Below are 26,004 nucleotides of genomic sequence, written 5' to 3'. Positions count from 1 at the left end.
GTGCTTGATTTCCTTGTGAAAACAGGCTGTTTTTAAAAAAAAAAAAATATTTAGATGGCCTGCAATTAAGTCCTAATTGCATGCAATAGATGACAGAAATCACTCTCGCATCCAAAAATACACACTGCAAATGCCCTGTTAAGGTTAAGCTAAATATCAGCATTATAAATAATTCAACCACAAACACCATAATAAATATCCAAACAATTTTTAGGATAAGCAGCAGCTAGTCTGATAAACTAATAGAAGCCCAAAAACAAAACATAAAAAAATCAGAGACTTTAACATGCAACCTGCCTTATTTATGAATGGATGTTGCTTTAATGACATCACTCTGAAAAACAGAGCGAGAAATATGAGAAAGGTGAATGGGCCGCGGTGAGCAAATGTTTCCATGGTCCCAATCTACACACACATACCATTAAGTGACCCCTTGTACATAAAAGAAAAGGAGGGGGAAAAAAAATAAATATCTCACCTGTCACACAGATTCCTCACTTAAAGCTGGAATCCTCCTCTTATGAGGTCAAGGAGAGGTTAATGTCTCACTTCCCAGCCGACCCAGACCTCTCACATACTTGGCTTCTGAACAAACTCACAAGTGGCTGTCCAGCTTTTCACTACTTGGTGACAAATGTGTTTCAGTGCATGGCTGATCAATCTGCTTTTCATCCCTTTATGCAAGTCCAGGTGATCATAGCTTGAATCATTATCATGCAGGAAGTTATACACGTTTTTGTTGGAAAAAAAAATGCAATGGGCACGTTCATATATTTTTTTTTCTCTATCAGCACATACTGAGGAAACTAGTTTATTAATGTGGGGAATAAGTTCCCTTTTAGCCCAATAAGCTAACATCCATCTTATTTTATCCATCAAAGGTTCATCATATTGGCTTATTTGGCATTACAATTAAATCTAATCCTAAAGTAAAGTTCATGATAATGACCTCTCTTTTCAGTTACTGACAACACTGAAGGAAATCTGGTCTAAAAAAAATTCTGCAGGTTTGGAGAGTGAAAGCAAACAAAATAAATGACAACTGCTTCTCTCCCAAATTGTACATTCATGTGGAAACCAGCTTAGCTGAACTTATGTTTTGAGTTTAGCTTTGAAGTGGGGGCCAGGATGCAAGCATGTGGCCCTTCAAAGATGTGTCACAGAATCAAACCACTGTTCAAGAGGGATTCTCTCCTGGCAAGCAGCGATGTCTGCAGTAAGTATCTCTGCCTTTATGTGTGCAGCTGTTGAAAGCAAGCTGCCCAACAAGGCTGAGTCCGTTTGGTTACCTGCCAGTTGAATCTTCCAGCTGTTCGGTGTTCAATATGACTGCTATTAAAAATAAAAACTCACCTGTCAACATTGCAGACAGCTGTGAGGGCACAATGAAAAGTCTGTTTATAAACTATAAGTCAAAGATAAAGTAGTGAATGCTGTTCTCTTTTATAAGCAACTATTTGCTGAAATAAAAGATTCACACCATCACAAATACTTTCTGAACTACATATTCTAGGGCAAAGTTTGGGAAAAGGACTGAAGAATACAGAAACAAAGACATACAGACATGCAAAACGGTGAAAATCGATACTTTAAATACTTCATGCTTGGTCAACTGTAGTGAGTCACAAACATTCTCATTACTTTACGTGATTTTACACCAGTCAAGTTCAAGAACACAATACTTCCTTCCTGTAAATTGGAAAACAAGGAGTTCCAACATATTGGTCAAAAATATCAGCGTGACAAAAAAAAAAAAAAAATAAATAAATCAATTAAAGTGTATTCTAACATGAATGTAGCAGCTAAACACACCCTAGCATGATTTTTTTTTTTTTTGTATTAACAATGGAAACAGTCTTGTGAGTTGCCCGTCACACAAGCTGTTGTGTCTCAGTAACTTGTCTTCAGATCTTGCTTTGGGTCTGCCAGATTTAACAAAAAATAAAGATTGTGACTTGTATACAAGGCAAGTACTGTCAATTCATACCCTTCTGAACACTTTCCAGGCAATATTTGTCAGATGTCAAGACTTTAAGGTGCAGTCAAACTAGACAAAATCATCTCACTTTAAATCCTTCATGGTCATCAGCATTTTACTTGGTCTTGTAGCAAATCTTAACTTGCATCTTTAGAGTTCAGTGATTTTACACACTGGATGTTTTCAGCTTCCTGTTGCAAAGACTATGTAGGTGTATGTCCCGTCACTTCAAGGCACTTTTTCAGAGGATTTGTGCCATTTGATTTTTTTTTTTTACCCTCTATTTGCAGATTTCTTTCAGTCTCGTACAATCAGCTAAACATTTTCCATTGCAATCTTTAATCTGGAAGCAGATGTTTGAGATTTTTAGAATTTTTTTTTTTTTTTTTTTTTTTTTAAAATCAAAATGTGTTCATAAAACCGTTACATTGCTGAGAAACCAATGTTGCTGTCTGTCGTCTCTGTACTGCGTAAATTTGGTCCATAAGTATGAAAGGTGCAGCGGAAAAAGAACAAGGAAGATGCATTTTCTACAGACAGAACAAACTTGACTTTTTTTTTTTTTTTTTTTTTATTTATGTTGCTAGTGCTCTACAAGAGTGCAGTTTAAATTATTCCTGTTTCCAAATGAATACAATAAATAAAAATCTTCACAACCCAAACTTTTAAGATGGACAAATTACATCAAACACATCTTATAACATCTACACATGTATACACAACACTTGGCTTTTTACAAAATAACCCAAAATTGCATGGCACGTGTTGAGCCATTGCAACTTCTTTAAATGGTTATTATAATTAACATGTGTTCAGCTGTACATTCAAATTACAACAATCCTCAACCTGGTCACCACACCTGATGAATTGCACTTAATTCAGAAAGCCTGGAATTTCAGTAGAAATTAAATATAAATTTGAGGACAACCCTTTTATTGAAGATTTAAAAAAACAGGATGGAAAAAAAAAAAAGTTCAGAATAATACTGATGTAGTTGAGCGGAGACCAAGTGGAGGAAAACATAAAAGAAATAAAAAGGGAAACAGTTTGAGGTGCAAAAAAAAAAAAAAAAATAAATGTGAGGGATTGGGGAAAGACAAGGACTCAGAATGGAAAAAGGTCAGGGCATGAGATGCAGCATCTGTTACAAATAGTTTTCATGCTCTTCTTTCAGTCTAGTGCTCACCACAGCCTGATGAAATGCACTTGTAATTAGCCATTGTCTTCCTTAAGATGGAAGAGCCAGGAATCCTGTTGCAGACCTAAAATAAAAAAGACATTTGATAGTTAATAAAATAAAAGTATTTAAGCTGTGAAAAGTCAACGTGACAGCCTACTCCATGTTGCTTTTCAGCTGGTGTACTGTACGCTTGTCCAGGTAGCGGCAGAATAGTGTGAGCAAGTTTGAAGGCATAACAAGCGGCTCCACAAGAGAACACTGGGACAGCTCTCCTGCCACCTGGAATATTATGTCGGTCCTAAACCCCACAACCCAAAAAAAAACCAAACATGAAACAGATGTCAAAATATCAAAGAATGTTTCAATTCTATCATTTCTGAATTATACAATCCAGATTCCTACCAAATCTCAAAGTCACCAAGGCTGGGCTCAAGAGGAACACTGGAGGATAGCAGCTTCTCTCCATGTGACAGGAGCGTGTACAGCAAGGACAGGCCAAACTGAAAGGAGGAACATACATGAGAGCAAAGCCTCTGAATAAAAGCTGCAAAGCAACACAAAAACTAACCTTGTTTTGGCATGCAAGTGAGAGACACTCGTGAGTGTCCAGAGACTCTGAAGATCTCAGACTTTTGAGAACAACGATGAGCTGACTGAACGTCAGGCTACCAATCACATTCCTAAGTGGAGGGTAGAGCACTGGAAGGGCCTACAATCACCCGAGGAAGTTTGTAATAAGAAAAAATAAATTTAAAGTCATTAAGTCAGTTTACAGCTGCAACTCAGCTACTTTATGTTATAGATTACAGATAACTAAAAAGAGAAAATTCATTATAATTTTTATTTACTCAAACTGTCCTTGAATGTTCAAATAAGGCTGCAGCATTACACCTGCTGACCTTAGATCTCACTTTACATAATCTTGTTACACAAGTTTGCTTTACCACAGTCAAATAACTGACATTTAAAACTGACCCACCTCCTCTGCATCTCGACTCATTAAAGTCGGAAGGTTGCAGGTCACGACGTGCAAGATTTTTAGTGCCGATTCATGTTTCAGGAACGGAAGCAGACGAGTGAGGAGCTTTTTACCTTTTGAGACTAGCAGGAAAGGAAGAAACGCCTCTCCTGAATCTCTGCATCAAAAAGTGAGAGCTCATTGGTCACATTTAAAAAGGAAAGAATAGGCATTATGATGTCAAGTTGGACATATTTCACACTACTAGTAAAGACTCACTTAGAGTCGTGGTGCTGCATCTGTGAATAGATGTGGTCTGCTTTCCTCTGAGTTTTCTCCATCAACCTCCTCTCCTCTGGCTCAGACAGTGAAGTTGTTTTCATCCTCTCAGTTTCCTCCACCTCCAGCAGAGCTATGAATAACTGCCGGATGGAAAAGGTGAACAGTGTTGTAGGTGGTTAAATAAAACCACTGCAATACAACAAAAAGTGTACCTTTTCTATTTTGCTGAGGACCTCTAGCCGCTCTTGTCTGGTGTCTTTTTGTTCCTGTAAAAAAGGTGGAAATATGTATTTGATAGGGAGCAGATTACAACATTACTACAGTACTGGGGAATATATATATATATATAGACAGACACCTCAAATGGACCATGAGCTTGGACTGCATGAACTGCACTGATGGCTCGGCGAGGAGAGTAACATGTAGACACAGCAACTTGACCCAAAGAACCTTCAATATGCACCACTGAAAGAGCAAAAAGCTTTAACATGAAAATTGTTAACCATGTTTCATGTAGTATTAGCATGGTTATAAAGAACCAGTTAGATTTATTCTAATTATTTCTGTGAGGGTGTAAGATGTGTTTCATTTAGGCTGAACAGGGTCAACACTAAGCCAGGTCAACACGTCTGCCACCCTTGAGGCAAAAAAGAGGGTAGAAAGTTAGCTAAGCACCTGCTGCATCTTGTTAAGTTTATTGTTCTAAGTAGAGAGATTATTCCTTTAAGACTGTTATCGTCTCAGTGACTGGACTAAGAAAAAAAAAAAAAAAAAAGCCTGACAAAGCTTTAGTGAAGCACGAAAAGTCAACTGGAGAAAAAACCTGGTGTGTAGGCGTCGGTCTTTGTGATGTAAGGTGTGGTGAGTTTAGGTGGCTCTCTCTTGCTCCTGATGCCCAGCTCTTCCTCAGCCATTTTCGCCTCTATTCGCCGATAATACTCCTGTTAAAACATTTAAGCGCATGAACTATAAAAAAAAAAAAATAAAAAAATAAAAAAAAAGGACATAAAAAGGTAGTTCCTTCAGATAAAACATATGTTCTTAAAACTTTGTTTCCTCACTTGGTAATAGTAATCCTCAAGGTATGGATTCTCACTTTGCAGCTGGATCATCTGCAGACGAGTGATCCACTCCTTCTCTTTGGCTGTCATAAGATCACAGTAAGGATCCCAGTCTTCTGACTTTCTATGAGCAGCACAAATTATTAGGTCATTGATCGAAAACAAATGAAGGGGGGTGCTTTCCTTGATGTATGGCTGACCTTTGCAATAAACGCCTTTTTTGACTGAGTAGTTGTTTATGTTGAGGATGAAGCTGTGTGACTGGACCCGGGTACCTATTGGTCAGAAGGAAATTATTTTCACCCAACTGCTTCCAGCTGTTGATTCATTACATCTACCAGCAGAAGACAGTTTCACCTTGATGTCACTCAGAAAAGCTTTGAGCTCGGTCATTTTGCCAAAACCCCTGATGGATTCAATTTAAATGACAAATTTCACACATTAAAAAAAAGGTAGAAGCTTCACTGATTCATGCCCAGGTTTTGTGGTCATTTTGATAAAAAAAACCAAAAAAAAAAACCCAGCATAATTATAAATTTCAGTAGTCAGAAATTTAATCTGCACAAACTTGATTAATCCATTAATAGTTCCCTTTAAATGCACATTACTGCTCCTGACTGTAAGGCATGACTGCTACATCCTCAAATGACAGTCAAGTGATAAATTCATTTCATACCAAATCTTCGCAGTCAAACTAAACATGTGAGACTCCTGTGAGATACACGAGATTATCACCTACCGGAAAGGCTGCACTGGATTAGATGACGGACTGTAAAATGGGGACGGCCTTGGTGAGTTGGCACCAAATCGAAGCTGCATCATCTTTGGAGTCAGTGGTTGAGGAGTGGAGGGGCAAGGGCGGTTTGGAGGAAACATCAAGCCCCCCATCTAATTCAGCACAACATAAGTCAGGCACACTTCTGCAGATACATTTGCATGAATCAAAGTGGCCAATTATTTAATAAACCTGATTAAAATGACGGGGGGTCAGTGGTTGCCGTGAAAAGATTGGGGATCCTGTTACCATGGGTGCATATATCTGCAAGATAAAACTGAAATTTAGGGGAAGCAGATCAAGCAACATTATCCTTTAAATATAAAGGACTTCTTTCACATCTCTTCTGGGGTCCTCTTCCAAGATTTACACCATTATTAATTAAGCTTTTTGCTTGAATCACAAATGTCTTATTCTAAGCTTTAGACATACTAATAGATTTCAACCCTCTATTTTGGCACCTTCAACCTACTCTGAATCTTCCCTCCTTTGCATGTTAAAAAAAAAAATCTGTCTAAGTCTACAATGTTGGGGAAAAAAAAGGCTGCCAGAAATGCTTCAGCTAAAATTCAGCCCTCTGTGGCCATAACCCAGCCACATGGTGGTTACTTATTTTAAACAACTTTTCTTAGCACCTCAGAGCATCATGTCTCAGGACAGTGAAACATCTCAGCAGTAAGGCAGGTGCATCAGCCTTCCTCTGGCTGCAACACTTCTGCAATAACATGTGCCTCAGCTAGTTTGAGGCATCACTAACATGCAAGAGGTTATGTTTTTACTTTTAGAACCAAAGGGGACGCTCTAAATCTCAGGAAATCTCTTCAAAATAGACAAATTGCAGTGTGTTCACTGTGAAAGACAAATGATCAGTCTCCTCCCCATATTGGTCATTTACTGCTAAAACTTCAAGCAAAAAGAGGACAAGCCTCGTCTTGCTGTCCATTCTTAGAAAATCAAACATGAACCTTTATCACTGTTGTGAACCATGAACACCACCTTAAAACAGATGCAAAACTTAAATAGCAAAATGTCTTTTTAAGTAGATTAGTTATGCAAATATTTAATGTTGGAAAAAATTAAAAGCCCAGTTTAACAAATTACTGCTAGATTGTGGCCATCTGCTAAGTTTACTAGCCGATTTAAAATGGCTGTGTCTGCTTACATGTCCTGAACATTTCAGATGTTTCAATCTGGCTAGTTTTGATCTTTTAAATGACAAACTGCTTTTTTAAAACTTTCCTTTAAGTATATGTTAAACTTAAATTTGATATTTTCATGAGACATTTGAGAAATTTGAAGAAAAGGACAAAGTGTAAATTCAATTAATTTTAAAAACAAGAACCTTTAAAACAAAGTGCTAATAGAAGTTGTTTCATACTCTTCTGCTTACCTACATGGTACCTGCTGGACTAAGTAGAACGCAGTAAGCTATTTAAACTACGTCAGTGGTGTCAGCAACCGTCTGTGCGATCATCCGAAGTACAGCTGACATGTTACAGAACATGAGGTTTTTATGTCAACCATTCAAGCACTGTCCACGATGTTAACCACCTCATGTGCTGACTAAAAGTAAAATGAAATGTATCCACTGAGCAACAGCTTTAATCATCCATCAGTAAGCGCGCCTTTTAAAACTGAATCAATTCTGGTTTCAGAAAAAACAACTCTACCTGAGAAGGCCCTCTTTGGCCAAAGTGTCTTCTGGTGTAGGATCCCCTGGGTTCCCCTCTCCCACCTCGGTAGGAGGAGATGGGATATGGCATACTCACAAAGTTGGAGTTTACCTGCTGACCTCTGCCTCTGTGACCAATCACACACACTATAGCACTGTCCTACAAGAAAACACGACTCGATATTAAAGGCGTCATTGTTTATACTATTCACTGGACTGGGTGAAACAACTCTTCACCTGAAGGATTGATCCTGAAACTCTCCTGGTTTTTCTGAAAGAGGGCATCATCCTCTGAGGGTAAGAAATAAAAGACCCTTATGTTTAAAAAAAAAAAAAAAAAAAAAAAAAGGGTTTTACAAAGTTGTTGCTTACGTCATCCTCAAAGGTGTTCCGGCATAAGGCATGCCCACAGTCCACTATGGCGCTGTCAATGTTCTAAAATAAAATTTAAAAAAAAAAAAACCCAACCTTGGTGCATCAAGCTGACCCCTCCAACTCAAAGTTTTTAAACAAATGAATCTTTCTTACCATGAGGCTCTGTCTTCCCTCCACTATCCTCATCACAGCTGGGTCTTCAAACATCTGCTGCCTGCCCGGTCCTCCCCTACGTCCCCTGCCTCTGCTGCGAAGCCACAGGGACGCTCGAGGTAGATATTGTGGCTTCTGTCTTGGAGGGGAAAAGTGGGCTCTGAGGGGTGATGAGGATTTAGGTTTGGGCTCGGGTGCCGGTGGCGCCGTTTGAGGCAGCGGTTCTCCAAATGGAATATTGCTGTTACCCAGGTTGTCTGTAGTCTCATGTGGATCAAGATCTATAATGCAGACAACCGCAAAAAGACTCAAAACGCCATGCTTTTCTTTATATAAAAGCACATGATTACGCTCTCCAAATAATTCCCAGTTTAGTTTACATTTTTTTTCTGTTACATAGTCCTTTTCCACTTCCCCATGTAGTTTAAAACCAGTTGTTAAAATGTCAAATGTTCCTGCAGCAGCTGTGGCCAATGACATCCAATCATATGGGGAAATATGTGCATAAATCTAACTTGTGAAAAGCCAATACACAAAACTTATGTTTAAAAGAAATTGAACACTAAAAAAGTTCAACTCTGAGATTGTGCCGATTCACAAAATAAAAAAACAAAAAAAAACTGGATAAACTTTATGCCAGGGGAAAATTAAATCAATAACTGCACGTGCGCACACACCCATCCCAAACGTCTCTTCGTTGTAGACGTTTATCTCTTCATCCTCCTCAGCCATGGCCTGCAGAAGCCCACAGTCCATACTCGTCTCATTCTCTGCATCACTCCACGCGTCTCCATTTTCAGGCCACTCAGGCTCGCAGACCTTTTCTGCTTCCTGAGCGAATAGAAACAAAAGTGTGGGGATGAAAATTCACTTTGCACGACTGCAAACAGTCGGAGTACATGCCGAAAGAAATAGCATAAGATTTTCTTGTCTCTTTTTTTTTTTTTTTTTTTTTTTAGCTTTCAGAATGCAGTGGATGTTCAACCATGTGCACGAGCCTGAATCAATATCGTATGCTCACTTCAGCAGAATTCATACATTAAAAAGCAGCAAAATAATGCTGACTTACTTTTTCCTGTTCTGAATCACTCATGGTGCTTTTGGAAATGTGTTACAACACGTGAAGCCGACGGCTAACGATGACTTTCCACGAAAGGTTTACCTGCTGTCACCTATTAGGAAGCGCGAGACGCTCATTAACTGCTAATTAACCTCACCTGTGAAGGTTAGAGGCGTGGACACGTCATCACGCAACTTCAAGCATCTGTCGTCTCATGTCTACTGTCTGCGGAATAATACCTTTAAAGTTAAAAAAAAAAAAAAAAAAAAAAAGAAAGAAAAAGCTTAGCTGTTCCATGAACCATGTCTAAAGGTTCATGATTTTATGATTTTAAGTTTGTCAGACTAAAGCTGTGTGTAAATAGTGCCTTCAAGTGGCCAAAGCCGGCATTACACCGTAAGAAATGACGTAAAGACTTGCTGGTGAAAGAGATACCTGAGGGTACATAGGGAGCGTTATTGGATCATTATTCAATGTATCAAAGAAAACGGCACATGCAGATACATCTGATAAGCTCTAAAGTCACAAATAGGATCTACTAGACTATACATAAAATGTCACAGCTGGAGTTACCTGCCGAAGATGTGCTGCACGTGCCCCCCCCTTTTTTTTTTTCATGAAATCCACGCTCCGTGGTGGATTTTGGAGTAAAATAATTTTTTTAGGCTCGTACAACAACAGTTTCTCTGTCTATTGGACATGCTTCTAGAGGGAAGTGAGCTAAATGTTCACCAGCTCCTATAGTTACTGGAAGAAGAATAGTGGGATTATATCGGAAAACTATAGGAGGAATAGCAATGAGGGTGGTTGGACAAAGTGAGATTTCCTCTGTTGTAGTATAGACTGATAAGAAGTGTGTACATAAAATGTATGTAAACCAAGCAAAGTGCATGTTCACTCAGTGAGCATATGGAGTGTGCATGCTTGCACTTTGTTTGGCTTTGTGATTGACATTTAAAAGAAAAAAACAAATCTAACACAACACAGCAAGATTCTTTGTGTTCATCTTTATGTATTTATTCTTTGGAGTCTTTTTTTTTTTTTTTTTTTGGCAATTTGCAGAGAGCAGTGGTGAATGACTAATGCAAAAATATCTGACTTTACATACACAGTTGTTTACATAAACACAGAAGGTAGTCAGCCAACAATATATAAATGCGATTGCAGTGATATATATACTTGTGGCAATATAAAGCAAATATATTAAAGGAATTTTTCTTTTTACTCCTTACTTGAAACAATAACATTTTTTTCCTCCTTTGGCACAAGTCAAAACTCAATGTTCAGCTTCAATCGTAACAGTATGTAAAAAAAATTACATGCATGATTGATATAGATAATTTGGCATTACTTGGGACTGCATAAAAAATGCTACACATGGGGACATCTGTCAATCTCTTTGTTGAATAAACAACAATTCTGTTGGAGGATTTTTTTTCACCTGCACATCTTCTCAAAACTAGCAAAGAGACCAGCTCCACCCTCACTCCTGCAGAAAGTACAAAATATAAAAGAAGAGTCAAATGACTTCTTCACTTGAGGATGGGTGGGTTGAGGTGGGGAGGTTAAACCCTTGATTGGAGACGGTGTCCTCAACCAAAGAGTTTGATGAAGCAGGGGTGACAGTAGGGTTTGTTTTCTTGCTCCTTGAAGCAGCCTTTGCTCAGAGGCTTCAGGCAGAAGTGACACACGAGATGGTGGGGGTGAAACTTGGCTCCCATGGCGGTGACACAGCGGCCTAGGATGGGCTGCTGGCATGCTTGGCACATGCTGCCTCGGGACTGGTGGTAGTGAGCCTCACACAGCGGCTTACCCTCATGTTCAAAGAAGCTGCCGTTCACAAAGGGACTGTAGCACTCCTGGGGCGAGAGGGAAAGAGAAAAGAAGAAGCAGTATGATTGTGCTTCAGAGGACAGCTCTGACTCATGCAGCTATATTCAGCTTTCCAGCAAACAGAAAAACTTCTCAAGACATAATCCTGATTCATTTTGAGTTCTTCTTTCACTCGCTTACACAAACTTCCTTGTGGATATTTCCTCATAAACAACAAACAATCTTGGGGTCACGTAGCAGCTAACCCACCCAGATCATTTTGTGCATTTTCAGGTGCAAATTTCTGTTAATTCATTAAAGAAAATCTTAAAAACAATAAAGCTCACTCAAAACACTTCTAATTTTTCAGTCCTTACAGTCTGGTCCAAGACTTTTGCAATTGGTTCTAAACCTGACAATTACTTATTCTTCACTGCACTGCAATTCACACCAGCATAAATCCTGAAGCATAATTTGTGACAAAATATAAATGACAATAAATCATTTTCCAGGAAGTTTCTTGTAAAGTCTAAAATTACTAATGAAATCACCTAAATTATTTCCAGCCATTTTGTAATTCTGTGTAATATTACTGAAATTTTATCTCATTTTAGAGTTTTTTTATTGTGTGCTGAAAAAAATATTGTCACAGATCTTGCTGAATGCCTCTAAAACTGAATATGCTATCTGTTTGTTTCACAACCGTATGGCACTTATTATACTCTCATCTAACTTGTATAGAATAGCAGGAGATTTGGGGGAAAGTGGAGTGAGAATTTTAACCAAATCCAATGAAAAGTAAGAGAATGATGGCAAAAAGTAAACGATTAGTTGAGCTTTCATACTTAGTGCTGTGAATGCAACCATTGTTTTTGGATGACTGTTCATGGATTTCTATGAAATCTCATCTTTCTTCTAATTTTGATTAGGAAAATGTTTTCTGAAAAAACAGCAGTTCTTCAAACTCTTACAGCGTGTTGGAAAGCAAAAGCACCTACTAAATCACCCCTAATGCTGTCTACCTATGCACCAGTTAGGCACAACCTTGACTTTCAGCTACAACTAAAAATGTTTTCACCTTCTGTTATGTCAACATAAAGGAATCTCTCATGTCCATCAACTGTTTGAAAATAAGCAGATTAAATCATGCAAAACACAAATCTAGAAGTTAAGAGTTGACAGATGACGGTCCTTACTGTATCAATCAGTAAAATTCAGAATTAAAGAAAGGCACAAACATCCACTATGCCCTTCAATGATTACTGAAAATGCATAAAATTTCAGGAAAAAAGTGTTCAAATACAATAAAATGTTATTAAACACAGACAGCACAATAGTATTATCATAACCAAATGAAAAACTGAACTTCTTCTGCATTAATAATTGTAAAAAAAATATTTTCTCTTTGATGAGTTGATGGAAGTTTCCAACTTCCATCAAAAATGTTCACAAGACTCACATTAGACAAAGAAAAGAGTTAAAAGTGGGTTTTCCAGACACAGAAACTTGTACCCAAACCACCTTGGCTAGCACTGAGAATTACCTTCATGCTACCTTGACTTGCCAAATAGAGAAAATCTTTTATTATTTGGACCTGCAGCAGTTTTCTTTTTGTACTTGGTCATGTCACAGAAGTTAAAACTGCCCACTGACAAGTCCTCCGAAAGAATATACAGTGATAAAGAATTTAAATCCCATCTTCAGACATACTGTCTATGACTGTGTGTGGGATCGGGATTAAATGGAACTGAAATCTACCTGCTCTTTTCTCAGAATAAACCTATAAGAAGAGCACACAAACACATCAAAGATCAAACCTTTTCTTTCATTAACCAAACGGCAAACTCACCCTGCATACGAAGCATTGTGGGTGCCAGAGAGAGTTTAGAGCTGAGATGTAGTTTTCCAGAATAGGTTGGCTGCAGCCTTGACAGCGGGAGGCAAACAGAGTCAAGAAGCACTGCTGGCAGTACTGCTGGCCCTCACGGTCGTGGAAACCTGCAGGAGGCAATGCCACAGCATCACAACATTTCAAGAGTTCATTTGACAAATGGAAAATTAACTCGTTAATGGCCGTGTTTCCATGTAACACTGGTTTGCAGAAGATTAAACTTCATCTGCTCTGGTTAGGGTTACATATTTGGGGGTTTTTTTGTCACAAGACAAGTGTTTTTCTGTAAATTCTTGGGACAGATCTCTTTTTACCGCCAATGTTTAATTCTTTGATGAAAACCGTAAGAAATGAATGTGTTATGAGGTCATGTGGCGCCCTGCGATGGACTGGGGAACTGTCCAGGGTGTACCCTGCCTTTCGCCCAAAGGCTGCTGGAATAGGCTCCAGCTCCCTTAATCGGACTAAGCGGTTAGGATAATGAATGAATAAATGAAGGTCAAGTGGCTTAAAATAAATAAATAAATAAAAATGCTGCAAACATGCTAAATCTGTGTGAACAAATGTTTAGTTGAAACTCAGTAAGGTCAAACTACCTTCATCTCCGAAGCTGCGGCTGCATTTGACACAGCAGAAGCACTCTGGGTGCCAGTTCTTATCCAGAGCGGTGACCATTTTCTGTGCAGGAAGAGCAGCAAGGAAAGGTTGGAACATTGACTTTAGATATTCGTGTCAAAGTAACACAAGAGAAACGGCCACATCTTACATTTAGAATGGGTTTACTGCAGTGTGCGCAGTGCGGGGAGAAGAGGGTGAAGTAATCCGACTCACAGTACGGCCGCCCATCTTTCTCAAAGAAATTGCGACTGCCCAACTCTGTCTCACACTCGGTGCACACAAAGTGCTCTGGGTGCCAGACCTTCCCAAGAGCTGTCACCACCTGCACAAGCAAGCCGATCAGCGACATAGCCTCACTAAGAATGAGCCTCCACTGCGATATGAAGATGACAGAAATATGGATGAACTCCAACAGGGCATTCTCACCTGTCCTACAACTGGTTTTTGGCAAGCCGAGCAGTTTCCCTTGGAGGACGTCTGAACCCCTTGACGGCTCAGGTCTGATTGGAGCAGCCCCAACATGCTGTCCAATGAGCCTCCAGATGAGGGCTGCAGTGGGGCAGTGGGCTGTGGTGTGGCTGCAGGCTGCTGTGGTGTGGCTGCAGGCTGCTGTGGTGTGGCTGTAGGCTGCTGTGGTGTGGCTGCAGGCTGCTGCGGCGCTGTAACCACTGGAGTGACAGGTGCTACCGGCTGGAAGAATACAAATAACAGTGAAGAAACTAATGTTTTATTTCTATATTCCACCTTCATAATCCAGAGAACATGGATGTCTTGATAAAACATGCCAACGTCTCTTGAAGTAGTAGCTGAACTACAACGCCTTGAACAAAAAGCCCTTTTGAATGTCATGAATATTACATGTTGCTGACACTAAAATCACTCCACACGTTGCGTAAAGTAACAAAAAGAGTTGTTTTATCCTCTTTAAAACCCTTGCAGTCTTGTTTATAACCCACAGTTGGAGTTCTCACTGGGACAAAACAACCTTATAATGACAGAAGGGCTTCCTCTGCTCACACACAAGCCACTGCCTCCAGAACAACTCGAACACATACCGTGCCAAATAAAGATTTACAGTGTGACTCTGTCCTCTAACTATCCGAAGCTAATTATGAAGCTGGAAAATACTCCACCAAGACTAATTCTCATCCGTAGGTCATATCTGGTGACTGATTTGTACTAAGAGGCATGATCTGTAACAGTGCAGCCATTATGAACTTTATGAGACATCATGAGTTGGTGTCGTCATGAGTCCACCAGGCGTCAGTGAGCGATGCGTTCAAACGCTGCTTGTGGGTTTATAGTAAACGCTGACATGTTGGGGCTTCATGCTGTTGTGAGGACTGTAATCATAATCATGTTTTCTTGGTTCTAATCAATGACAAAAGCTCCATCCACCTCATCACTGACAAAACATTAAGTAGATAAGCCTCCATCATGAAATAAACAGGATGAGGAGTTGAAGAGACAAAAGTGTTCAAAGTCAAGCATCATTATGAGGATGGCTTTAACATTACGGCACAATGACAAAAAGAAAAACTGGGACCTTTTTGATGTGTTGTATAGGTATATTTGTGCATGGCGTGTGTAAGTAATCAAACTGAGATAAGTCAAGGTCTGCATGCAGCAACCTACAGCAACAAGTGTCTTGTAGACTAAGATATTTAGCCAGAGTAAGACTGAAAAAGAGACAATGTTTTCCCAAACTTAAAGATCTTAAAAATAACCAAGACTTCCATCAGTTTTTTTTATCCTCTAGCACTTCCATTACTTACTGTGCTTTGGACTCTGAAGTCAGACAGCGAAGCCATCAGTTTGTCCAGCTCCAGTGTGGCTGATGTTGCCGAGGGCTTTGCAGAGCTGCAACACATAACAGAAATCCACATCATAAAAAAAGTCAACACAGTTTTGTTCTGTTGCTGTAGAGCAGGGGTGTCCAAAGTCAGTCCTCAAGGGTCACTGTCCTGCAGGTATTCCTGTTCCAACATACTTAACTTCCTTTAAATGTATCCAACAGCATATTAAGATCTGCACAATGACTGATTTGTTTGAGTCAGGTGTTTTGGAACAGGGATACATGGAAAACCTGCAGGATTGTGACATTCGAAGACCGGAGCTGGACACCCTTGATGTAGAGCATTTTTGTTTTATTGTAAAAGATTTCAACAATATGTTCAGCGCTGGTAACACAGATGCACCATGTGTCTAACGTAGATATCAGATCTTTCTTTTTAAATAACACACTTCCCAAGTGGTTTATTTCAACGAGCACAGCATTTCTAGTCAGATTTCCAGTTTAGAAAAGCGTAAGTAAACAACTGCGCCACTGTTTTTATGTTGATTGATGCTTGCAGAAGAATTATTCAAAACGTGCATCTTTACAACAAACAAATTATGTTTTCCAAACTTTAATACTGTTATCTGTGGTATTCTTGTGGAGCAGTATTACCCCTAGAACTAGAAATTTTACTTTCCAAAGCAATTTATTTAATTTAATTAAAGCCATAGCTCCACCTTTCTGATGAATACATTTGTCAAACTTTCTTCTTTTTCATGTAAACATTGATTTGATTAAACTTTTGAACTTTTGAACCACTACACAGACAGCTCATGTGGCCTCTGAGTATTTTGCAGTCTGATAAAGTCAGTAGAAATTCAGTGCCTTAATAGTAAACTGTTTGACTACAGTACCCGAGGGAGGAGGACGTGGCCTTATCCTTGAGCTTGTCTCTCTCATCTTTCTTAGAGGAAGGAAACTGAGCCAGGATCTCATCTGATAAAAAAAATAATAAAAAAAATTGTGCCAAGTTGAAGAAAAAACACACTTCAGTGTTAAACACACACACACACACTCACTCACAGACCTGTGATGTTAAACTGGGTGGCATTGAGCTCCTGTAACAGATGGTCCAGTTCACTCAAACCTCCACCGAGCAGCGAGGAGGAAGAGAAGGCGGGAGGAGGATCTGCTGCGCGGGGAGAACGCGGTTTACACACTGTGCTGTGGAAGAGACGAGACAAACTGAGTCTGACAGTAACTTAATTTCAAAACATCCTCCCACTGATGTGCTTGCACTCATCATAGTCTCTGGTGAACTTTGTTCATTCAGAAATGAGTCACGACGCTGCACAGCTGTGGTTTCATAGTCATTGATTCACAAAATGTGACTAGAAGAAAAACTAAAAAAAAAGACTGTCATAATTTTCTAAGTAAAATCACTTATTCTGTCATAACTTCATACATTGGTCAAACACCACCATCCCAGCAGTGCCACAAATGTGGAATCCTGAACTGCATTCTCAGTTTTTGGGCCAATGAATTAGGAAGGAGCAATGGTACTGTTCGCACCACAGCAAGGTATTGAGGGTCACTACAGAAACCCTGAGTGCCCCAGTTGAGCAACGCCAGCAGTCACGACCCTCAAAGATGGAGCCATTGTTATCCTCTGAGATGGAATGCAGCCAGGACCTTCAGCTACTGAATCTGCAGGAACCTGGCATTGTGATAGGGGCTCGCAGCTATTGCAGTTCCCTCAGCACATCGTAGTCAACATGCTGAGACTGGATATGAATGTCAATTATTAATATACTCCGGTCTGCTCTTGAACCAGGACCAAAAATCTTCCATTGAAGTTTTCTTGGGTGAAGAAACATACCAGGGAAAAAAGGAGAAGACACAGTTAAAGAAGTTCCTACATTTGGCTGACACCAGGAGCTTTGCTCACATTCACCAGCCAGAGCCAAACACACACAAGGATGAAGAGTGTGGAACCATGACGCAATGTTCATAAAATATGAAATAGGAAGAATAAATTTAGGTTAGTTTTAAGGGTTAGTTTCATCTTTTCATCTGGATTCAAACATTAAAAAGTACAGATAACATGAAATTTTGGCCTTGGTCATAACAGACCACAAGGGAACCCATCAGACTGCCTGGACTCAAGTGTGGTCTGATGGATTTAAAGGCCAGCTTATTGTTACATGTTCATATAGATTTCTGCCATTCTTGCACTTTGTAAAAGGAAGAATTACAGAAATTTAACCAATGCCAAGGTTGTAGAGACATTAGATGCAATCCTCCACCAAGTCGACCGAGGGTCATTAGGCAGCAATAGTATGTGCACTGGATGAAAGGTCATCTTAAACAGGAAGGGAACAGCCAGAGAATGGCTCACTACAGAGTTTATAAGCACTGCTTGAGATGCTGTGGGGTTGCCAGTGAAATTATTATCATGGTAATCAACTATTTTACTGCAAACGTATTTATTGTCTGCTATGAGTTGTGTCCTTCCTGCAGCATGGAGTAACATGCTGGTATTTTCATGTCTTTTGCACGTTTGTTAAACAGCCTAAAGTGGCAGAAAATAGCTGCAATAGGAAGATGTGAGCTGTCTGGAATACAAAGCCAGCAGATTTTAAAGTGGGACACAGAGAAAAAGGTGTATAATGTTGAAGGACCTGAGTCTGACATTAGGATTTACCTGTATAGTTTGTCTGGAGTGGAGTTCTGTGAGGATTTCATAGCAGCAGAAACAGTCTAAAAAAACAAAACAGACAAGTAAAATGTTTACCTAAATATAAGTTTATCAACAGCAGAGCACCATAAGAGCCAGCATAATAACAAATGTTATGAATACATGAATTTCTGCACTTGTACCTGCTGTGGTGTGTACGCTGGTGGAGGCGGCCGGGCCTGGGTCGTTTCTTGAGTGGCGGGGTCGGCATTTTGCGGCGGGTCAGAGGTGAGCAATACAGGGCACCGAGGAAGGGGAGAACTTGTGTTCTCCAAATCAGCAAGTAGGGCGTCTGGAAAGAAAAAGCACAATAATGTGATGGAAGTTTGACCCAATAAACTGTGATGAGATGAGATGGGATGAGAATTAATGGCAGTTCACCACCCTATAATGTAACTTTTCCCTGTGCTTAGAAATAAAAGGTTCAGAAAATGATTTAAAAGAAACATGCAATGTTGGATGAGTAATACATGGCATGACTGACAGAAAAAGCTGTAACACATGCATGCACGGACAGCTACGTACCAAACACAACAATACGAGGACTGAGAGGGTAGCTAGGTGACTCAGGCACTCCTAAAGAGAGACAGACAGCCTGTGTGATCAATTCAGCAGCAGCAATCTGCCCACACACTGCACACAACATCGAGCAAACCGACCATCATCAGACATAAATCAGCCACAGGACTGGACAGTCAGAACTGCTCCAAGTAAAAGTTAAGTAAATAGAAAAAGAAAAAAGAAGAAAAAAAACGCATACTTTTCTATATCAAAGACATGCCAGCATGTAGAGGAAGTAGAGAAGGAAGAGTATTTGGCAGCTGATATCTCAAGCTTCTCCATCCAGCAAGCCCCCCCCCCCCCCCCCCCCCAGCAACGCATACTTTTCTATATCAAAGACATGCCAGCATGTAGAGGAAGTAGAGGAGGAAGAGTATTTGGCAGCTGATATCTCAAGCTTCTCCATCCAGCAAGCGCGCCCCCCCCCATTCCCACTCACACGCTGAAGCTGTCCAGAAACTCAGACGTTAGTCTCTGCTGCTACTCTAATGACATCATTTAGAGTAGTGCGTACAAGTCCTTGTACGTGCAACTAAAGACAAACTGTGTGCTAAAAGAAAGCTTAATATAAGTAATTACAAACTCCATGTTGGAACAGAGCGGCTGCCGTTTTGGATCACTTCCATAGTTTGACCATTGGGAATAGTGACTTTCGCTTTCACATTGATTTATTACATGTGATACTGTACTTCAATGCGACAATTTAAGGAGGTTGTAGATGAGCTGGACCTAACGATCAACATTTCATCTATGCAAACATTGTTTTCCTTTTTTCCTTGATCTGGATATTCAGTTTCTTAGGCTCTGGAAAAATCTAAACCCAGAAGTGTCAGACAACCAGAGGCCTCCCACATTAGCTAATTTACATCTAATATCCATCATTTCATCTCCATCTGGAGAACAATTAACAACAACAGTATGAATGGCTGGAAAGAAACCAACTGCTCTCCGAAAGCGATATTTCTGCCTGTCTGGTGTTTACTACTCATATGAATAACCGAGATGGAAAAGACAATACGACTCTTATTGTTTGAAACAATAAGTGTTACTTTTGGAAAGAGGAGCACTGTCCTCTATCACAAAATAATCGTGGTAGCATTATCATGTTTATTTATTCACCCTCATCTGGTCATTTCTGAAGGCTATGAATTAGATGGGTTCACATCTGATTTTTTTATCTGCATTTACAATTCTATTCTAGTCATTTAGCAGACGCTTTTATCCAAAGCGACTTATATGAGTGAGAACAACACAAGCACGAAATCAAAGGAAGGTACTAGTGGACTGTCCAGTTGGACGCAGGTCCTTCCATGCAGTGCTACAGGCTTTTTTTTTTTTGTTGTTGTTTTCTCCCTTCCCACCCCCTAATATCACTTATGTTAAAACACAAAGAATTAATACCGTCATGTTTGTTGCAAAGAACTGGGCTAAGTTCTCCAACTTCTCTGACAAATATAGCTATACTAAGTGTGGAAGTGCTCCTTGAAGAGCTGAGTCTTCAGCTTGCTCTTAAAAGTAGACAAGGACTCTGCAGAGCGGACAGTGACAAGATGAAATTTTAAGATATGGTAAACATGGTAAAGCACTAAATGGCCAAATGTCAAATTGTGCAAAATAATTTTAAAAAAAACTTTGTAAACACGTTTTAGCTAAGTTACTTATTTTGAAATAGTTGGAATGAATTGAAACATCATTAGAAAGGTCTCGCCTGGCAATTATTTAACACAATGAGATTGACCATCTGTTTCTGGTCTGACAGTTAACAATAACCTCATGAACATTTTTACCAGATACAATATCCCAGATATCCAAATAAATTCAAGTAATTCTTAAGTAAGAACTCTCTATGTCCCTTCTTGTGGATGTCCACCACAGTTGTTTCCCAGTTAGGACATTAAATCTACTGAAAAACAACCACAATCAACACAGCCCATACTGTCAACCTGTGGTGGCACCATACAGTCGTGTGTATGTTCACAAAAATATTTGAAAATGTTTAATATATGTATACTTAGATGAGATTTTAAAATTTATTTCAGATTTGCTTCAAATGCAGAGAGAAGGTCCCGCAGTAGTACAGCAACAATCAGCAGGACCGAATCATGTTTCCAGCAAAGAACAAGTAAACAAGAACAATGTAAATGTTTTTTTAATAGTCAAATCAAAGTGCTAAATCCAATATAAATGTTGTGGAATGACCTCAAGTACGCACTTAATGTGAGGAAGTTGTCCAACAACCCAGAGCTAAAGTTTCCTGTACAAAGGAATGGGCTAAATTCTCCAAGCTGATGTAGGACTGATGTACGCTCCCAGAAAGTTACTGTTACTGCTCCACAAGAAGTTTCCACCAGACACTGAAAGGAAATGTTTAACTGCAAACTTTTCACACACAGAGATATGCAATGATGGATGATTTTCCTGTATGGATGATTAATTGAATATTCTTTGGTCTAATTTATTTAATTGTGGCCTTTTTTCTTCCTTTTATGATACATGCAAAGATCTGATTACATTTTAATATTTTCTTATTCTGTTTTACCGTCCAACTGGCAGGTTAACTGGCTACTCTAAATTGTCCCTCGGAGTGAGTGTGAAAGTGTGTGGTTGTATGTCTCTGTGTGGCCCTGTGATGGACTGGCAACCTATCTTGGGAGTGCCCTACTTGCCTCCCAGTGATTGCTGAGATAGGCTCTCTGTCTTCCAGCAACCCTGAGTTGGACTGAGTGGTTCAGAACATGGATGGATGGATAGATGGATGGATGTTTTACAGAAATTATTAATACTTTACATATTTTCAGGTTTTTAGCCATTCCATTTGTATCTGAATTTAGATTTTTTTTATGTCTATATATTAGTGCTGTAGTGACATGCTTTCATCCCGATTCATTTCCGATTTTTTTGGTGCCAATCAAATTGTGATTCTCGCAATTCTTTGATTTTGCTGATTTTTGTAGAGACCAAAAACAAAAAAAATGTACAAAACTTTTTTGATTGTCATTTTTCCTAATTTCAATTAGGAAAAAACAGTACAGTAGCCAGACCATCATTCTGCTGCTAAAATGTAAAGTAAAATACAAGTACAAGTAAAAAGATAAAAAAAAATAAAATAAAATAAAATAAAATAAATGACAAAAATTTCATAATAGATTATTTCTATTTATTTGAAAAAAAATTTTTTAACAAAAATATCTATTTTAAATTTGTAATTTAAAAAAAATCACTTTCATCACTGATCTTTTTTTTTTTTTTTTTTCTGTTCGATTCCCCAGCCCTACTAGGTATTATATTTATATTTAAAGGCTCCGGTTTCCCTGCAAACCTGAAGTGGGATGAGTTGTGTAGAAAATGGATGAATAGATTGATTCAATTTTATTTAAATCACTAAAACAACATAATGTTTTTTTCCAAAGAACTATTTATAAAGAACTCTTATACACTACAAGTAGCAAAAAGCATATTAAAACAAGAATGGCCAATATTATAAACCAGCAGGTTAGCTTGACTTTTGAGCCTTTGAAATACTAGATGCCACAATTTCCAATAATAAAAACAGGGAGAAAAAAAGGCATTAAGATTCACATTTCTATCGTAGCCTCCATTAAAGAGGCTATGGTTGAGGCAGGTTTGTGTGGGTAAAATATTGTAGTATAAAATATCTAATCAATTACATTTGGGTTTAATAACACAAAACACAATCTGCAACTAATTTGGTGCATCTAAGTTTGTTTACTTTCAAGCACTGCAATATTAATTGCAGTCATATAAGTCCCATTTTTTAGTGTGATCTGGAAACGTGAGAGTGCTTCCTACAGACCAGTAGGTACTTATTTATAACCATGATGAAGATGAGCTTCAACTGGATTCATAGGCCCATTTGAGCTCATCACAATTACTAAAACAATTATTGAACCAAAAGTAAATATTTAGTTGGTGTTATTACGCTAAGTGCTAATCTTAAACAGAATAATTGAACAACCTGGAAATCAAAAGAAATAGTCTGATCAGGGATCAATGGACTCATCTGGATTCATTATTTAATCTTTCCTTAAACAGCTGATTTTGCTTTTGCTTTTTAACTCTGCTAAAAAGAAGTATAGGGAGAAACTCTGTTTAGTGGCTTTTGATTAAATCACATGATATGTATTGGATAAAATAACAAATTAACTTTTAAAATTTCTTTTTTATCTTATGCAGGCAATTCTTTTTCAGTTCATCTTTGACTTTGAAAGCGGCACCACCATGTCCTAAACTGGTATCATAAATGTTTGCACCACATTTTACCTCTTAGGAAACTCCTTTTCCTGCATTAATCAGTTGTGATACGTGACGGATCTTAACACAAGCAGCCTCAGTTCAGCATTGTGGTCATCTCTGCCTCAGATGATTCACACGTCTGGTACGACCATGTGTTGAGAAACGTTTGCATAAACTACTTGTTCTCCTCCTGCCTGCCGTGTCTCTCCGTCTCTTAGACGCAGAGAGACTGCACATATAAGGAGCTGAACTTCTCTCAATGGGAATTATGACCATATTTAGCACTGCCCGCCAACTTGTTTGTCTTGGCCAAAGGCCTCTCTAACAAGTGGTCTAAACCCCCTGAAAGCCTCCCCAGATCCAACACATAAACTTACAACATTACAGAAGAACAGCATAAACTGAGACTCAAACAGCGCCACCGCCTGACTAACACTCACCCAGTCCCCCCCAGCAACTCTGTCTCATTACATGCAATCCAATCCAGATGTGCCCAGATGTGCTTGGCTACATTTTGCCATTCCTCCTCATATTGCTCGAGAGGCATAAATGCTTGATATCTGAGGTGGACTTCTTGAGGAGGGGAAAACAAAAAAAAAAGTTTCAGAGGGAGCAAATGGGCAGCTGAAGCAAAAGCCTTTTTTCTATTTTCCTTGAACTCTGTGGCTTTTTCAAATAGCAGCGTTGCTCTGGGCTATTTCAGGGCCTTTCTGACAGAAGCACTCTTAGACACAAAGAGGCAGCTTCTCATAATGTTGTTCTAAGAGTGGAAAAAAAAGCATCAGTCTGTAGAAAAGAAATACTCCCTGATGCTGGTCAGAGTCTTCCTTGATGCTTCCAAAGGGGGACTCTGCTGAACACAATGTGGCTTTTATCTTGATGCTCAACTTGTTAATGTATACGGATGGAGAAGCCAGCTGTGGGTCCTTTTAAATCTAATTTGCAAAGAATTTATTGAATTTGCAGGACATGCATGAAAAACTCAGACTGTCAGGCAGATGTTGAGTAGTGCAGTGGTCCATGTGTTGTGTGTTTGTGCATGTGTGGCCTTGGTGAGAGGGTAAAAAAAAAAAAAAGCATTTATAAATTTCCAGAATTCAAGCAAGCAATAACAACATGATGGATCAGTGCAACAGATTGTAAAGGATCTCTTTTAAAGTCTTATTTCTTACAATGAAATTGTTACATTTGGTTTATTTCATTGTGTATCTTTGTGTTGAAATGGTTTCAAACTCTGGTCATTTCATGTGAGAAAGGAACTGAACTCTTTGAGTGCCAGAATGAACAGCGACCTTATTTCCTCTGTTAGGGCACACCACCCCTTCCCACAGATCTCCAAGATATCCTAACATGTAGTTAGAAAGCATAAAACAGAGAACAGCCCTGTTACTTACCCAAATCCTCCATGATATGGTCTCAGGCGTTTGTTTTCCTCTTTGTAACTCAACACGGGCAGCATTAAGAAGCGGTGATGGACGTGGATCAAAGCTGGATACACGTCTTTTGTCTGCGTCGGTCCTGAATAACTTCTTGGACACCGTTATCCGCCGAGAGAACAGGAGGGGAAAGAGGAGGAGGAGGAGGAGGAGGAGGAGGAGGAAGAGGAGAGGGAGGGCGTCCCGTTTCTTTCTACTCTCTTCCTGTTTAATGCCTACCAGGACTGTAGACCGGAGAAGGCGTAGTTCAGTGAATGTGGTTACAAGCCCGCAGAATTCCCCCGACGCAACACGTCATCCCGAACATTCCTGCTCCATATTTGGGGCAGAAAATTAAGGAATTTAAAGTGTTATGAACCGTGAAAACCACGAGCAAACGTGCCGCTAATGGGAGGAGGTATTTTTGAAGTTGTTTTTTGTTGGTGGGTTTTTTTTGTTTTTTTTTTACTGGAGTGTCCTTCACGGGCCGACAGCTCGTTTAAATAGTGGGGCGCGTGAGGAAGAGCAGCAGTTTCCACTCTTCATCAAGCTGCTCCCCTCAAATAGTAATGGGCTGTAATTCATAAAAAAAATAGCATAGAGCAGCCTACAAAATATAACAAAATTATCCATTGTAAATTTAAATATTATATTTATATATTTCTCTATATTTGATTAATCCAGATGTTTTTATTTGACTAAATAAATAACCCAAAGACACAAACAAATAAACGTTAAAGGTTAAATAAATAAAAATGTCGGTTTAACATATCACCCAATATTCACATAATACAATGCAGTTTTTTTAATTTTAGCTTCAGTGATATTCATTCATCCCTGTGACTTCCAGTGATTTCTGACCACGAATAACAGCTGAAAAATATCAGATTATTATAAGATCATTTATACAGGCTAGCCATTTGGATTAGTCCACCTTGAGACATACAAAACCATAAATTTGCTGTAGTTTATACGTTTCTCACAATGACGTGTGGTCCCCCAAGAAGGGATAGGCTCCCAACTTTTTGACCCCTTTATTTTTTAAAGTAGCCCAGAAAATCACTGTTTCAGAAAAAGTGACGATTTAGTTTAACAAAAACATCCATCAGTAGCCTATTTGCTTATTGTCATATAATATCAGCTGGTTCAGATATAAAATAACTAAACCAATAGTGACCCACAGACTAGTGAGAGACAGCTATGCATTTTATGTGAACTATTCCTTATTCCATCAGCAAGTGGAATCATTTCACGTTTATGTGGACCCCAGCAGTAAAAAAAAAAAGAAGAAAAAAAAAAAAAAAAAAAAAAAAAAGAAACAGGGGACGCACTTGTTTTCAACATCTTCATCAAACGTTGTACTAGTGTTGTTTTAAGGGCTAATTTCCCCGGAAAGTTTTCTATTTGACTGTCATTTTTTACAAAGAATTGATTGCTGATAAATT

At 39.0% G+C, this 26,004-nt stretch overlaps 2 protein-coding genes across 2 annotated transcripts; both read right to left on the bottom strand.

Moving 5' to 3' along the window:
- Window positions 1-3,206: 3,206 nt before the first annotated feature.
- On the bottom strand, window positions 3,207-9,527 carry patl2 (PAT1 homolog 2; the record flags this gene model as incomplete). The annotated part of the gene is made up of 19 exons (XM_079260554.1): window positions 3,207-3,240; window positions 3,316-3,456; window positions 3,561-3,658; window positions 3,727-3,867; window positions 4,138-4,294; window positions 4,396-4,538; window positions 4,611-4,664; window positions 4,757-4,863; window positions 5,222-5,339; window positions 5,460-5,583; window positions 5,660-5,734; window positions 6,199-6,347; window positions 6,427-6,498; window positions 7,905-8,066; window positions 8,144-8,197; window positions 8,279-8,341; window positions 8,435-8,715; window positions 9,112-9,265; window positions 9,504-9,527. The coding sequence occupies 19 exons, from the start codon at window positions 9,525-9,527 to the stop codon at window positions 3,207-3,209; spliced, it is 2,151 nt and encodes a 716-aa protein (XP_079116680.1).
- A 1,042-nt stretch (window positions 9,528-10,569) lies between these two features.
- Window positions 10,570-24,672, bottom strand: LOC306772061 (transforming growth factor beta-1-induced transcript 1 protein-like). Its single transcript, XM_079261451.1, has 11 exons — window positions 24,539-24,672; window positions 18,473-18,621; window positions 18,297-18,352; window positions 16,680-16,816; window positions 16,507-16,588; window positions 15,591-15,675; window positions 14,242-14,505; window positions 13,964-14,137; window positions 13,794-13,875; window positions 13,156-13,304; window positions 10,570-11,353 (listed from the first exon to the last, which is right to left on the bottom strand). The coding sequence occupies exons 1-11, from the start codon at window positions 24,549-24,551 to the stop codon at window positions 11,087-11,089; spliced, it is 1,458 nt and encodes a 485-aa protein (XP_079117577.1). The 5' UTR covers window positions 24,552-24,672; the 3' UTR covers window positions 10,570-11,086.
- Between the last annotated feature and the right edge of the window lie 1,332 nt (window positions 24,673-26,004).

Source organism: Telmatherina bonti, assembly GCF_933228915.1.
Source record: "Telmatherina bonti genome assembly, chromosome: 21".
Lineage (NCBI taxonomy): Eukaryota > Metazoa > Chordata > Actinopteri > Atheriniformes > Telmatherinidae > Telmatherina > Telmatherina bonti.
This window is presented reverse-complemented; position numbering and strand designations above follow the sequence as displayed.